Source organism: Limulus polyphemus, unplaced genomic scaffold, assembly GCF_000517525.1.
Source record: "Limulus polyphemus unplaced genomic scaffold, Limulus_polyphemus-2.1.2 Scaffold2548, whole genome shotgun sequence".
NCBI classification, from domain to species: domain Eukaryota; kingdom Metazoa; phylum Arthropoda; class Merostomata; order Xiphosura; family Limulidae; genus Limulus; species Limulus polyphemus.
The window spans coordinates 127,090-143,538 of NW_013668158.1; the positions used below are offsets into that span (position 1 = coordinate 127,090).

Sequence of the window (16,449 nt, forward strand, 5' to 3'; positions counted from 1 at the left end):
CTCTCTCTAAGTCCTCTTGGGCAAGAGGTGTGGTGGTTGTGGAAATTATTTCAATCTCTCTCTAGGTACTTTTGGGCAAGAGATGTGGTGGTTGTGGAAATTATTTCATTCTCTCTCTGGGTATTTTTGGGCAAGAGATGTGGTGGTTGTGGAAATTATTTCATTATCTCTCTAAGTCCCCTTGGGCAAGAGGTGTGGTGGTTGTGGAAATTATTTCAATCTTTCTCTAGGTACTTTTGGGCAAGAGGTGTGGTGGTTGTGGAAATTATTTCATTATTTCTCTAGATATTTTTGGGCAAGAGATGTGGTTGTGGAAATTATTTAAATCTCTCTCTAAGTTCTCTTGGGCAACTGTTTGATAATGAAAATAATAAACTCAAAATTATGTATCAAAACTTAAACAATGTTTTTTACTTTGTAAAGTGCAAATGTGGAGAGCGATACATTGATTACACAAATGGGCACTTTTTGGTTCGTGTTAAAGATCGCAGAAGGCCACCTGATCATTTTCATTACCAAACAAAGATCAATGGAGAAATTAGTTGAAGTAATTAATATTAACTTCCAATTAGAAAAAGATACCTACTTAGTGAAACTAAAAATGACCTTGTTAATTAGTAAGGCTAATTAAATATACCGTTCTTATGTTTTTACTTGTAATTATTATAATGCAGTGTTTCGTCAGTCGGGTACCCTCGATGTTAATGATATTTTCGGCCGTAAATATTATGGTACTTATGATGATTACTGAGACTTGGTCATCAGTTTTGCAAGCCCTGACCACAACTCCCAAAGCTAGGTGGCTAAATATCAGGTCTTTTGTCTTTACTTTTAAATTTCACTTTACTGTAACATAATCTAAAAAAAAATACAAAAACAGATCAAACTTCGTAACGGGACAAAATTCAGTAAATATTCGCACTATTCGTAAATATTTCAGTTCTACAAAATGGATATATTCTAACTGAAAAAAAATACTTAGAAGGTCATGTTTTATTTAATTTGAACACATTCCTGTAATCACGATTTCGTTTCCTCGGATAAAGGTTTTAAAAAGGCACATCAATTTTTCAATTATGCCAAATTGCTTCTCCACCACCAATAAAAACATTGGTACAATAACCTTCATCTCCTTTTGTGAAAAATCATATGACTTCGAATATCCAAGTTTAAAATATAAATCATATATATATATGCTTTACCACCATTAGATACACACACACACCACATTAATTTCTCTCTCTTAGTGTGGTTCAATCTAAGTACTACTGTATTTAAGTGATGTTTATATATATATATATATATATGACCGTTTGTTTGTGACGTAAGATAGACATCACATAATTAAAACTGGTGTATATACTCCTAATACTTCACAGACAAAAAATGGCTGGCACATGTACAATGACGAATACAAATAACTTCACTAACATCTGTCTGCCACTGTGACACATCTGTGAGTTAAGGGACCCAACTGTTTTTCATACTACACAAAAATCACACATTCAAAGGGCAAAAATTCGGTCCTTTGTATAACAAATCGTACAACTTGGATTATAGTTTGTGTTGTCAACTATAGTTGATAAACCAGTTTAAATTATGACCCAAAGACAACAACATAAACTATTTTAGCTGGCTATCAACCTTTGTAGTCATATTGCCTGCCATACCATCACAATTCATGGGTCAGAAAACCTATTACCTTCACTATCATGAGCAAAATTAGATGAACAGATTCTTTTCCACTATGATTTCTAAAGGCCCAAGTTGCTTCTTTTAAGATCAGAAGTAAAGGTCCAGAAGTAAAGTTGTTGTCTCTCAAAGTTCTTTCAGTTTATTGATGTATTAGAATTACTAGCGAACATCAACTGTCAATAATGTAAAATTGCTATATCTAATAGTCTTTACTGTTAGTTTCGAAAGTAAGAGGGATGACCCCTTTTAGCTTTTGATTATGTGGCTGTTTTGACTACTGATCAGTATTAATCTCAGCGCTATTGATTCAGAGGTTGATTTTGATGTCACAGCTGATCTTCTGAACACCTGATTTGTTCTACTGTCGGCTCTTCCTTTTCGATGTAAACAGCCAGGTACTTGTGGAATGTTCCTTGCCATCAGCTAGATTGAAATTGAATGACACAGTGTTCCTGCCGTCTTCAGACCTACAAATCTCTAGAACCTCTGGTTCCTGGTCCTGCCATTGCAAGAGGGATTCTTCAGTGACACACGACTTTATCTTTCCAACATGTTTAAGGCACCTTTGTACATCAGCGGCCCCAGAAGCTTATAGTGTGATGGATTGAACTGTCTAAAGATGGGATGAGAATCAGTCAGCCAGAACTGAGCTGCTCGTACACCATTGATGTTTACAATAGCCATACCCAGGCTTGAACTTTTATTCCCTCAGTGTCTTATCATAACACATCTTGTTGAGTAGCTGCTTTACTCAACTTTTGATGTGGAAATTCCTCAACTAATTAAGATCTTAACCATTCCATACATTCATGTGGCACGTGTGTTTTTAACGACGTGAACGCCTATTACACTAGGAGCTGTCTTTACACCTGAACATTAGTAATTTTAGTGTATAAGTCAGCTGCTGTTCTGTATGCTCTCACAAAGTTTGGTCAAGATTAACAAATTTCGTAAGCATGTGCTTGACAGTCTGTATAATCCTTTCAGGCAACCACTTAAACCAAGAATGAAATGGTGGAGTGTGCATACTTATGAACAAACGTTTTGAAGTTCTTTTCAAAACCTGTGTTTGGATTCTCCATGTGTTCGGAATCACGCCATCTACCGTTCTGTTAAATTACCAGCAACATTGTGTCATAGTGTCAAAGAATGAATCCATTGGATAGGTTTTGCCCCACTTAGTGAAGTAATTCATGATGTCGAGAAACCCACCTGAAGTAAATATATAGAAATAGCTGATATGGGTCTTCAAATTTGTATTTAAGTCACAAAACAAGTCATCAACATTAGGATTCTTAACTTTTTCTTCTGATTGTGTCTCCAATATCAAGGTTTCCAAGCTGCTTCTTATTCAGTGAGTCTGCACTTAGTGTCCTCGACGTGACTAAGACGTTTGAATTGGAAGCCAGGTTATTGGCAAATCTATACTAGAATGTTTGTTATCTTGCAAGAAACGTATACTGATATTCTTGAGATCACTAGTGCTAATTTAGGACTTTCTTGATTGACAGTCTTCACTTCCCTCGTGGTAATTTGGGACTTTCTTCATTGACAGTCTTCACACCACTAGTGGAAATTTGGGACTTTCTTCATTGACAGTCTTCACATCACTAGTGAAAATTTGGGACTTTCTTCATTGACAGTCTTCACATCACTAGTGAAAATTTGGGACTTTCTTCATTGACAATTTTCACATCACTAGTGGAAATTTGGGACTTTCTTCATTGACTCTTCACACCACTAGTGGAAATTTAGGGCTTTCTTCATTGACAGTTTTCAGATCATTAGTTGTAATTTAGGGCTTTCTTCATTGACAGTTTTCATATCATTAGTGGTAATTTAGGGCTTTCTTCATTGACAGTCTTCACACCACTAGTGGAAATTTGGGACTTTCTTCATTGACTCTTCACATCACTAGTGGAAATTTAGGGCTTTCTTCATTGACAGTTTTCAGATCATTAGTAGTAATTTAGGGCTTTCTTCATTGACAGCCCCAGTGTCCTGAAAATGCAAAATGTCTTTCATATAGTACCCACTGACAGATACAGTTTCACTTCAAGCTGTCACATGGAATAATACTAACCATTCAGAATGGTAACTGCCACATTAATGTTATTAGGTATGTCATTCCTGAAGATCATGTCTTCTTCAACATACATAATGGTACTGATGGTTACGTTTTGAAGGTAAGTGAGCTGGTGTGGTATCATTGGATGGTAAAGAGTCGCAGAATACCACATCAACATAGCTGTTGTACTATATTGTCAGCAACTCAATTCTCGATGGAGTATCTGGCACGTGTTGTACATGATTTGTGTGTGTAGTTTGCACATTTATTTCCACCGCTGTAGATAAGACATTTGCCTTATTGCAACCCGCGCAGATAACCCTCGAGTAGCTTTGGGCGAAATTTAAAAACAAACAAACATCACAACCCTCTCAGTGTAAACTCTATCAGCCTCTCAAACGTAGCTGGCACATTACACAGGTCAAATACTGTATCAGCTATCTCACGTAGTAAAAGCAATCTAATGTCTGATCCCACTGTATAGTTTGATACGCGGGTAATTCTTCTAACATGTTTAAGTAGCATGTACATTCTAGTGTATCCAAAGATTCATATGTACAGTGGAGAGGTAAGTGCCTGATGTCCAATAATTTTCTGGTAACAGTAGTTTCTACCAAGAACTCAATCTCACATGCGTGTAAGTCCACAGGTCACGCCTAGATAATTGAGGATGATCTAAGCTGGCCAACACAACTCTGAGCACAACACCCAACCAATATGGCGGCCAGAATCAATCCAAGTTCCTCTAGTTTAACCACAGCAGTGGTAATTATTGTTTGCTGTCAGTACTTTACTTCCTGGTCCCAAGTACATATTGTAATGTGCCCATCGTCCCTTGCCTCTGTGATGAAAGACTTTCATCCTATAAATCACTTCTCCTACACTCATTTGTTACTTCCTTCTTTTTGACCATGTACTTAGAAGTGGCGTTTTTATTTCAGAACGTTACAGACTCGAGGATATCAAAAGAGTAAAGTCACAAACAAAGAACGGACGTACTTGTTTCACTTAGACAAAATAATACTTCATTGATAAAATAAAACAATGATACATAGTGTCTAAAAATTCTATTGAGGTGGTTGGCTTCTACATCTTTCAAGACACCAACTTACAAAACACAGTATAACTGGTAATCACTAAAGCGATTCTAACTGAACAAAAATCTGGTCTAGACGAACTCTTATCAAAAGATAGCTTTCCTTGGAACAATATTCAACTCTAAGCGCTGCTAAGACCTCTCAGAATGCCATGTCACCTACGTCAGACTAGGCTCATTTCTAAGAATAAAGCGCAATTTTTCTTGTCATACTTCCCGTTCACCTCTAACGTCTAAGGACGGTTAACCTGCTCTACAGTTTTGTAAAATCATCTGAATAAAGATGTATCTTTTCCCAAGATTGTGAAATGGTTACAGCCATAATATGTGCATGCTAAAAGTAGCACACAATATATATTATATAATCTAACAGTACATACACCGAGAGTACATGCTATATACACCACTTGGATAAATAACCAACACCCGACGTGCATCTTATATATATAAACAACTGATTGATTGACTGTTTGGAATTAAGCACAAACCTACACAAGGGGCTATCTGTGGTCTGCCCACCACGGGTATCGAAACCCGGTTTCTAGCGGTGTGAGTCCGCAGACATACCGCTCTGCCACTAGGAGGCTATATATAAACAACCAGACAGATAAATAAACAGGACACGACATACATATTCAACCAGTTAGATAACTGTGTTTTAAATAAAACAACCCTACAGCCACTGTAGTCTCACTCTGTATAATAGATGCTGGACTCAAAATATTTGACCAAAGTTCAAATCACTGGATGTCAACATGTGGCTGATATTCGAATTACAATTTACCAGAAACATAAGCTTCATACTATTGGGCATAAAAATGTCAAATTAGTTTCAACTGTTGATTTAAATCGTGTATCGTTTATTACAGTATACATCAGTGTTTGATATTCCAGTAATGAATTTAAAACTTTATTGACAAAATATTGACATCAGTGTTTGTTGAAAATCCGCTTGGTGACTTGTAGTTATGAAGTATACATTAAAGTATACATTTTTTCACACATTTTGTGTGCTAACTAAGTTGAACTGAGAGACAGTCCGAAGATCCTAGATCACCAGCGAGTTAGTTCACGAATAGACAGACAATTAAAGATAATTTAGTTGTTATTAGAAATACAAAGAATAATGGAAAGTGTCTGAATCAGCTACAAACACAGAGACGAACAGGTAGAAATCTTGGTTCGTAGGGAGACACGTATAAATACACTAACAATACGAAGAACTAAATTGAGGCGGAATGCTACAAGTTCTTTAAATACCTACAGAATGACAGGTTTCTTTTTTTGTGAGTGTAAAACGCTTAAATACACCATTTCGAAATACATTGACGGTTCGTAGAGAGGAACATACGTATAAATTATAGTCCAGTAGAAACTGACACAAAATGTGCCCAACCTGGACATTTTCCACAATAACCAAGTTTTGGCCTTTAAACGTGCATATTGCTACCTGAAAGCTGCAGGAAAAATTCACAAATTCTCACGTGGGGATTTTTGTTGTTTTTTTGCAGGTCAAAGTTATGCCTATACAATGCACTTTCTTGCGTGAAAAGACTACTATTAAACATTGAATCAATATAGCAAATGTTTTTGCACTGCGTTTTATTCATAGTAATGATACAATAAAACCAGCTAACGTAATTGTTTGCATGGTTTCTTAAGAAAATTGAAACTTCAATATTTTAGGACATTAAAGCTTAGGGACCTTGGGAATTTTAAGACGAATGTAACAGACATATTTAATATTAACCAAAGCTGTAATCTAAGTCTCAAGCGAAAACAGGCACTAGTGATTGTAGTTGAGGATAATTATAGTAATTTAATAGTATGTTTTGAATTCAGTAACCACGTATGAATGCAGAAATATTTAATGTGTTTAATACTGCGAACGTTAAATAAATTTATCAAAAAGAGTACTTCAGGACAATAGATAAAGACAGCCGTGACTAGTGATGATAATATTTAATGTCCAGCTGCTGTTGCTATTGGTGGTGCTGGTACTACTGTTGTTGCTGTTGCTATTTGTGGTGCTGGTACTACTGTTGTTGTTGTTGCTATTTGTGGTGCTGATACTACTGTTGTTGTTGCTTTTTGTGGTGCTGGTACTACTGTTGTTGCTGTTGCTTTTTGTGGTGCTGGTACTACTGTTGTTGCTATTGGTGGTGCTGGTACTACTGTTGTTGCTGCTGTTGATCACCACAAAAAGTAACAGCAGCAGCAACAACAGTAGTACCAGCACCACCAATAGCAACAACTGTAGTACCAGCACCACAAAAAGTAACAGCAGCAGCAACAACAGTAGTACCAGCACCCTGGTACTACAGTTGTTGCTATTTGTGGTGCTGGTACTACAGTTGTTGCTATTGGTGGTGCTGGTACTACTGTTGTTGCTATTGGTGGTGCTGGTACTACTGTTGTTGCTGTTGCTATTTGTGGTGCTGGTACTACTGTTGTTGTTGCTATTGGTGGTGCTGGTACTACTGTTGTTGCTATTGGTGGTGCTGGTACTACTGTTGTTGCTGCTGCTGTTACTTTTTGTGGTGCTGTACTAAGTTGTTGCTATTGGTGGTGCTGGTACTACTACTGTTGTTGTGTTGTTTTTGTGGTGCTGGTACTAAGTTGTTGCTATTGGTGGTGCTGGTACTACAGTTGTTGCTATTGGTGGTGCTGGTACTACTGTTGTTGCTATTGGTGGTGCTGGTACTACTACTGTTGTTGCTGCTATTACTGCTTTTGCTGTCAGTTACTTGTTTTAATTTTGTTTCTTTTCATTACAGATAAGACATCACCATGTCTTGGTGTAGTTTGTGGCGGTGGTAGAACATTAAGTCCCAAGTGGTTAACTACGCTGCTTGAGGCATCACAGAAGTGTGAAGATGAGCTTCACAAGAAAGTCCAACCATCACCTTCTGGAAAAATTCCACGCGAATGACAAGTGCTACAAGGCTTACACGCTAGCAAGAAAAGTAGAACAAGCTGAACACAGTACTGTTGGACTTCACAAACTTAACTCCTCAACTTCAAGACTAAAGACTGATGGAAGTATGAGGAAAACCCAGAAGTCACAACTAGTGAAGCATTTACAAGGCTTACACGCTAGCAAGAAAAGTAGAACAAGCTGAACACAGTACTGTTGGACTTCACAAACTTAACTCCTCAACTTCAAGACTAAAGACTGATGGAAGTATGAGGAAAACCCAGAAGTCACAACGCTACAAGGCTTACACGCTAGCAAGAAAAGTAGAACAAGCTGAACACAGTACTGTTGGACTTCACAAACTTAACTCCTCAACTTCAAGACTAAAGACTGATGGAAGTATGAGGAAAACCCAGAAGTCACAACTAGTGAAGCATTTGCTCCAAATGAGTACAAATATAACAAATCAACTACCATGTTCGAAACACCAAGTGTATGACAGTTGTGCTCTGTTTTATCATATTCCATGGCCAAAAGTTGCATCTACGGACACAGTGTTTGACTCTTTGATATCCACTGAAGTAGAAACGACAAAAGGATCGGAACGGAAGAAACGGTGACCACATCAAATATCAGTTGCTGACATAGTGATCAACAGAAATACTCCAGTTCCCATGGTTGATCAATAACAATACCCCAGTTCCCATGGTTGATCAATAACAATACTCCAGTTCCCAAGGTTGATCAACAGAAATACCCCAGTTCCCATGGTTGATCAATAACAATACCCCAGTTCCCATGGTTGATCAATAACAATACCCCAGTTCCCTTGATCAACCTTGGGAACTGGGGTATTGTTATTGATCAACCATGGGAACTGGGGTATTGTTATTGATCAACCATGGGAACTGGGGTATTTCTGTTGATCAACCTTGGGAACTGGAGTATTGTTATTGATCAACCATGGGAACTGGGGTATTGTTATTGATCAACCATGGGAACTGGGGTATTTCTGTTGATCAACCATTAACAATACTCCAGTTCCCAAGGTTGATCAACAGAAATACCCCAGTTCCCATGGTTGATCAATAACAATACTCCAGTTCCCAAGGTTGATCAATAACAATACTCCAGTTCCCATGGTTGATCAATAACAATACTCCAGTTTCCATGGTTGATCAATAACAATACCCTAGTTCCCATGGTTGATCAATAACAATACTCCAGTTCCCAAGGTTGATCAATAACAATACTCCAGTTCCCAAGGTTGATCAATAACAATACCCCAGTTACCATGGTTGATCAATAACAACACTCCAGTTCCCATGGTTGATCAATAACAATACCCCAGTTACCATGGTTGATCAATAGCAATACTCCAGTTACCATGGTTTATCAATAACAATACTCCAGTTCTCATGGTTGATCAATAACAATAGTCCAGTTCTCATGGTTGATCAATAACAATACTCCAGTTCTCATGGTTGATCAATACCAATAGTCCAGTGCTTATGGTTGATCAATAATAACAATACTCCAGTTCTCATGGTTGATCAATAACAATACTCCAGTTCCCATGGTTGATCAATAACAATACTCCAGTTCCCATGGTTGGTCAATAACAATACTCCAGTTCTCATGGTTGATCAATAATAATTCCCCAGTTCCTACAGACAAGGCATCGAACGAACGTAATAAAGAAGTCTTCATTACCCTGCTGGCAACTCACAGCTGGGATCAACGTAGATCATGCAGGACAGGAAGAACGTGGTGATAGTTCGAAAGGCACTTTAACTCACAAAAAACCACGAACAGATAGTTGTCACACCAGGCGACACAGATATTCTAATAGTGTTATTGCATCACGCAGATATTTTCTACATACAGAGCAGCAGTATGTTTCAATCAGCATATCGAAAGAAGTTACTGGGAAATAATTATACATGTGCTTACCTTTTTTTTTTTCATGCCATGTCTGAATGCGACAAGATTTCATCTTTGTTCGGAATCGGTAAAGTTAAGCATCTCAAAATACTTCAGTCATCACAACAATGACATTCAGAAGTACTCAATTTCAGGGACACAAACGACTTTATACAGGATATCGGTTAGAAGTTTATGCATGCTGTCCGCATGGACAGTGCCAAATTCCAAAGATTAAGATGAATTGCATACTTGATAGTGATATCGCCGAATTTTGTTCCTATTCAATATAAGAAGCAGAGCAGCCTACTTCCACATTCTTCGAGTTTATTACCAAGTCAAAGAGGAGTGTGGATACAAGGTAGATGATGGTTCCGTTTTATCCGTAACCACCGACAACAGCATCCATGGAACGTCTTTCAGATGTTAGATGTTCATGTAAGAACGGTCAACGACCATGTGTGTCATCTAGATGTTCCGAGAAGGGTATCACTTGCAGTATCCATTGCAAGTATGAAGCACAATGGTAAAACTCATTGATGATGAAGAACTTGACTGATTGATATAGAAGACGTTCATTTGTATTCTCTGACTCTTGTCGTGCTTGTTGATGTACTTATTAGTATCTGTAATAACACTTAATGTGTTGTTTAGCATTCTATTGTTGTATGTCTTTTAGAACAATGTCAGCTTTAAAACGTGTGTAGTTCTGTTTTGAGTGGTTATCATATATTCAACCCAAGGGTTAGGGGTTTGCAACTGGAATTTGATCTTGTTCTTAATTCTGAAATTATTATTCTCTCCGTTTGTTTTGTCCATTGGGGAAACATTTTGGTGTTTTATAAGGCAATGTGATGTCAATAGTTTTCCAAATTGCTCTGAATGATGACGTTTTTTGGCAAAAATGCTAGGGTTTGCAAATGAAAGTTTATCTTGTTTGGAATTTTGGAATTATTATCCTCTCTTCTTACTCGTTTTGTCCTCCATGGAGGAACATTGTGTTATTTTAAAAGGCAATTCATGTCCATATATTCCAAAACATAATATAATTGACGTTTTCAAGGACATCATATGCATATACTTTGACTTGCCTAATATATTATTTCTCTATGTGTGAATTTAAGTGAATTTTTCTCACGCAATAGTGACATCTTATAGAAGTCCCTAAAACAAAAATTTGGTTGTTATGGAAGATGTCAGTTTCTAGTGGACCACAAACTGACGGTTCGTAGGGTTTGTTTGTAATTATGCACAAAGCTACACAATGGGCTATCTGTGCTCTGCCCACCACGGGTATGGAAACCCGGATTCTAGCGGTGTAAGTCCGCAGACATACCGATGTGCCACTGGGGGGCTTTTTCGTAGAGAGACACGTATAATTAAACTGACATTTCGTAGGGAGACGCGTATACATAAACTGACATTTCGTAGGGAGACGTGTATAAATAAAATGACATTTCGTAGGGAGACACGTATAAATAAACTGACGTTTCGTACGGAAACGTGTATACATAAACTGACATTCCGTAGGGAGACACGTATACATAAACTGACATTTCGTAGGGAGACGTGTATAAATAAAGTGGCATTTAGAGAATGCTTCAACCAGTCCTACCTCTTACTTACCATTAGCACGTTGGGGTCCGAAGAAAAAGTTCCTTAACTTCAACAACGAGATAACTGGGGTTCCTACCCCGGCTGGCTGCTGCCGTAAATCCATCTCCTCGTTGCACTTGTGTATTCCCGGATACAGGTAGCACTAGAGAGTATACCATAACCGCGTGCGGAATAACTAGTATCTCCAAGGATTTAGCTTCCTTTTTGTCCCTACTGACGCTGTGAGAGACAGAGTTTGGGTGTTTAAGAAGTGAATGTGTAACGCAGGACGGACAGAGAGCGAAATTAGAAACGTAAACATACTAGGAAACTTGTGAAGTAACATTCAGACTACATCAACATAGCGTTTCGAACCTTTTTCTGACAAATGTCTGTATAAGATACACCACCTGGAACGTATTTATCGCATTGAAACATTACCACTGACTAATCCAGACCTCAAATGTACCAAAGTTCTCGATCGACTTACGGGGGAAAATAACATATTACAACCAGCTGGCAATCTCTAATACCCTGTAAATTAAATGTTGGTATCACCGTTTTTACTCCACTCCTTTATCACGCGGGAAATAATATAATAACTTTTTTACTCCAAAATCCTTTCCTACAGTTTGTAATAAATGTACTACACACAAACGGATAAATGGGTTGTGTGTAATATTTTAAAAAATGAAGCAAAAGTTAATCTTCTAAAATGATTTCAACGACCCCTTTAGAATATTGTTGTTGTTTGTTTGTTAATCCATCATGTGATCTGAAATAATAATTAAACAATTGAAAAGGAACACAACGTTGAACAATAATTACTGTTCAGCTTCTAAAATCTGACTCCAATGGTTTGGTTTGTTTTGAATTTCGCGCGAAGCTACACGAGTGCTATCTATGCGCGCTAGCTGTCCCTAATTTAGCAATGAAAGACTAGAGGGAAGGAAGTTAGTCAACACAACCCACCGCCAACTCTTGGGCTACTCTTTTTACCAACGAATAGGAGGATTGGCCGTCATATTATAACGCCCCACAACTGAAGGGGCGAGCATATTTGTTGTGACGGGGGTTCAAACCCGCGACCCACAGACTGCGAGTCGAGTGCCCTAACCACCAGGATAAGCTAGGCCCTAAACTCCAGTAGACACAAGTTGTACAATTTACCACCCACCTTCTCTGCCTTCCAATGGACCCACCAGTAAAATAGTTTACCGTCCACCTTTTGCTATTCCAATTCGACCCAAAAGTACTGCCCACGTTCTTCAATTCTGAATAGCCCAACAGTTGGAAAATTCATTGCCAACGATCCCCAACTCCGAATGTAACCAACAGTCGAGCAGTTTCCTGCCCAAACCTCTCCAACTAGATACAAAAGTAGGAGGATTTATCGTCCATCATCCTGTACCCTCAATAGACTCCCACAGTAACAGCCTGTGAAACTTCCTTTCGAAACTCGGTTTCATTGACCAGCTAGTGAACAACTATTGAAAATCTCATTTAATCTATTTAAAGATATTTACCTACAAGTTCCAAATAAGATAGTTAGATTTGTTTGTTTGATAAATTTCGCGCAAAGCTATCGAGGGCTATCTGTGCTGGTCATCTCTAGTTTTGAAATGATAGAATAAAGGGAAGGCAACTCTTGTCAGATCCAATAGTGGGATTTGACCCTCACTCTTCTAAAATGTCCACGGGCTCAAACTGAAAAGTGCGATTTTTCTTTTGACACAAACGGAACGCGAACCACGAAACCTCGGTTCCATAGTCCGGTCAACATGATTAGAACGTAAAATAGGGCAGTGATCGGGTAACCATCTACGTAATGTCCTGATAAGCAGCTCTTCAGTATATCAGAGACTAGAGCTTAATCGAGTGTTAGTATCATGGAGACTGCTTTAATTATTCGACGATGTTACTGGAGGGAGGAGAATCCGGTTACATTCTGAAACACCTCGTGCTGTGGACATCAAATGTTACCTCCAACATTCCACACGTTATTTACAAGTGATAAAAATTCACGTGCTCTCCAAAACCATTTATAATAATTATTACTTATTTAACTGAAACGCAATTTTTTTTTTGTCACACTAGTTCAATTTGGCAAGACGACAAGAAATGGAATCCAAATAATTTTGGTACCCCGGATTTACAACGCTAAAATCAGGGGTTCGATTCCCCTCGGTTGACACAACAACAAAAAAAAAACCCACTGTGACTTTGCTATAAAACACACACACACACACAATGACTGTGTACCTGTGTTTGCGTACTAGCGATGGCTTACCGTTTTACACACAGAGAAATACAAATAATTAAATAGCTGAAAATCAGTTCAAATAAAAATACCTAAACAGATTGAAATTGGACAATTACAACTATATACACCAAAAACGAAGTGATCGATTAAAATATATATCTAACAATAGTGATACAATAACGTAACCTATAAACAACTGAAAGTTATTTGGAATTTTCAACCCGAACAACACCTTACGTGTACGTGGGTAAAACGTCCAAATCATTAACCCCTAGAATTCAGGTACAACTGCCCCTAATATTAAACTACTGACCATAGGAAGGGCAAGCAGTAAGTAGCACCCTCCGCCATGAGGAAGTTATTCGGCTCTCTAAGTTAAATGACGGAATTTGATTCTACTTTTTTAATGCAATCACAGCTAAGCGTGCGGAGCATGTGCAGCTATGTTATGTCTCGAACACCGGACTTGCAGTGCATATATAAAAAGCGTTTCTGATAAACCTTTATCTCTCTTCATTCAGCTCGACTGACGAGTTCTAGTATTGTACGAAAGGCCTCCTGGGTCATGACAACAGATACACCTGAAATGACACTTCATACAGTCCGGAGTGGACAAGTAATGAGAAATATGTAGTCTAAAGTCATTTTTATCGTAACATTAGGCCTATTTCTAATTTCAAGATATGTAGAACTAATGTATATATGTGTTGGGCAACAACAAAAAAACAAAGGCGGTGTGTATATGTGTTGGGCAACAACAAAAAACAAAGGCGGTGTGTATATGTGTTGGGCAACAACAAAAAAAATAAAGGCGGTGTGTATATGTGTTGGGCAACAACAAAAAAACAAAGGCGGTGTGTATATGTGTTGGGCAACAACAAAAAAACAAAGGCGAAACATTTGGAGATCACAAACAGTTATCCGAATACACAGTTTGTTTACTGTGTTTTACAGACAATACTAGAAAAAAAAAAGCCCAGAGGTTACTATTTTAATGACGTCACTTTGAAGATACTAATTTGTATAGACGATTAGTTTCATAAACCAAATTCTTCATTAATTTCCAGAGAGAGAGAAGAAAAAAGAACAAGTTTTCATATAAAAACTGAAATGTAATAAAATTAAATTTCAGTTTATTTAATATAGTGATAATATGAAGCAGAACCTGGTGGTTAGGGAGTTCGACTCGCAATCTAAGGGTCGGGGGTTCGAATCCCCGTCACCAAACGTAATCGACCTTTAGAGTTGCTGTCAGGGCTAGCCACTCGAGTATAAAAATTATTGGCTAATTTGAAATACCCGAGAAGGCGACCTCAGACTAAGGCTTAGAGAAGAATAAGAATGATAATATAAAGGAATGAATCAATGATTGGTTGATTCTTGCCTTAAAATGTTTAATATGTATTAAATATTAAAAATATTTACAGTTGTAATTAATGCCACATGCACTTAACGTGTATTCACCGAAAAAATGTTTGAGTTGTTGTTTGAAGTTAAGCACAAAGCTACACAATGGGCTATCTGTGCTCTGCCAACCACGGGTGTCGAAACCCGGTTTCTAGCGTTGTATGTCCGCAGACATACCGCTGTGCCACTGGGGGGCTAAGTGAATTGTGAGGCAATTATTTGAGTAAATATGAAACTTAGTAGGCTACAAAAAAATCACCCACAGATGCCCCCCTTTTTTATTCCTTTTAAGAAGAAAAAAATAAACATTTTAATACTGAATAAATGTAAATGGAAAATTTGGAGCTTAAACTGTTTTGTTTTTTTAATTTATTTTACGCATTTTGTCCATTAGAAATGTCATCAAATATTATGGTACAATCGCATCTCACAAAACATTAATTAAGGCCCTGTATATTTATTTTAAAACCCACCTACTAGTTTCGGAAACTTTACTTTCTAATACGTGTATACAAAGTTAATTATTGTAATCGATTATATACGTGTTTTTGTGAAACTTGTTTTCTTTTTTGAGAGAGAGAGAGAAAAGTCTTCACAAAAAGCCTGATGAACCTTTTAAAGCATCTACTTACTAAGTATGCGGTAATTTCACTCGGATCCGTTTCTTTGAAGATCAAAGTTATATAAACAATTAACTTTTTTTTTATTATTATTCTTCTGCTTTTTTTTTCATTAACTCCTATGTCACAAACGAAACATTAAAGTCGGTGTAGTGTATAAGAGCGAAAAGATAAAAAGGTTTAGAGTTTACAATGTTATGTTCGTACGCGTTTCTTTCTTTGCCTCACACACGACGGTAACAAGTCGTCTCGAGAACTGTTCGGTCTAAATAAGCCTTTTGAAACTTTCTTTGTTTCGGATATTTGCGCAAAGCTACATAAGGCCTGCGTGATCTAGCTGTTCCTGATAGACAACAGGGAAAGCAGCTAGTCAAGAGCACCCACCGCCAATTGTTGGGCTACTCTATTCGAAAAACGGATTTCACCGTCATTCTTATAACGCAATCACGCCCCTGAAGTGGAATTTTACGGTAACGGAACGCGAACCATGGACCTTTGGATTAACAGTTCGGCATGCTACCCACTAATCCACGCCCGAACCTCTTCTGAGACATTGATGGACCCCACCTGTTGTTCTCAAAACGTGTATCTTTGCGAAAATCATCTTTTTTTCTTCTCTCTCTCTCTATCCATGTTTTTGTTTTTTACAACTCTCACTGTAAAGAACCGACAACAATTTGATGAAGTCACTCATTTTCTATGCAAAACACATAATGAAACTCCATTAGTAATTACTAACATGAGCCACGATACTTAATCTACTTTTGTTATTATTTTTTTTATTTTTAGTTACTCTATAGTCTTATTAGGGTTTTGGTTTTGGTTTAATTAAGTACACAAAGACTACACCAATAGGTAGTATTC

General features: G+C 37.6%; 1 protein-coding gene across 6 annotated transcripts in view; it reads right to left on the reverse strand.

The window, feature by feature from the left end:
- Positions 1-16,449, reverse strand: part of LOC106467263 (zinc finger protein rotund-like) — a 155,978-nt gene that overhangs the window by 127,071 nt on the left and 12,458 nt on the right. For 4 of the 6 annotated variants that reach the window (XM_013927591.2, XM_022395401.1, XM_022395397.1 and 1 more), the window contains exon 2: positions 11,326-11,535. The exons of 1 other annotated variant lie outside the window; for it this stretch is intronic. In XM_013927591.2, the coding sequence (XP_013783045.1) occupies positions 11,326-11,419 (94 nt within the window). In that variant the 5' untranslated portion in view covers positions 11,420-11,535. Of the gene's footprint in view, positions 1-11,325; positions 12,197-16,449 lie in introns of those variants that run through there. One more of the 6 variants, XM_022395398.1, reaches the window with a different exon arrangement.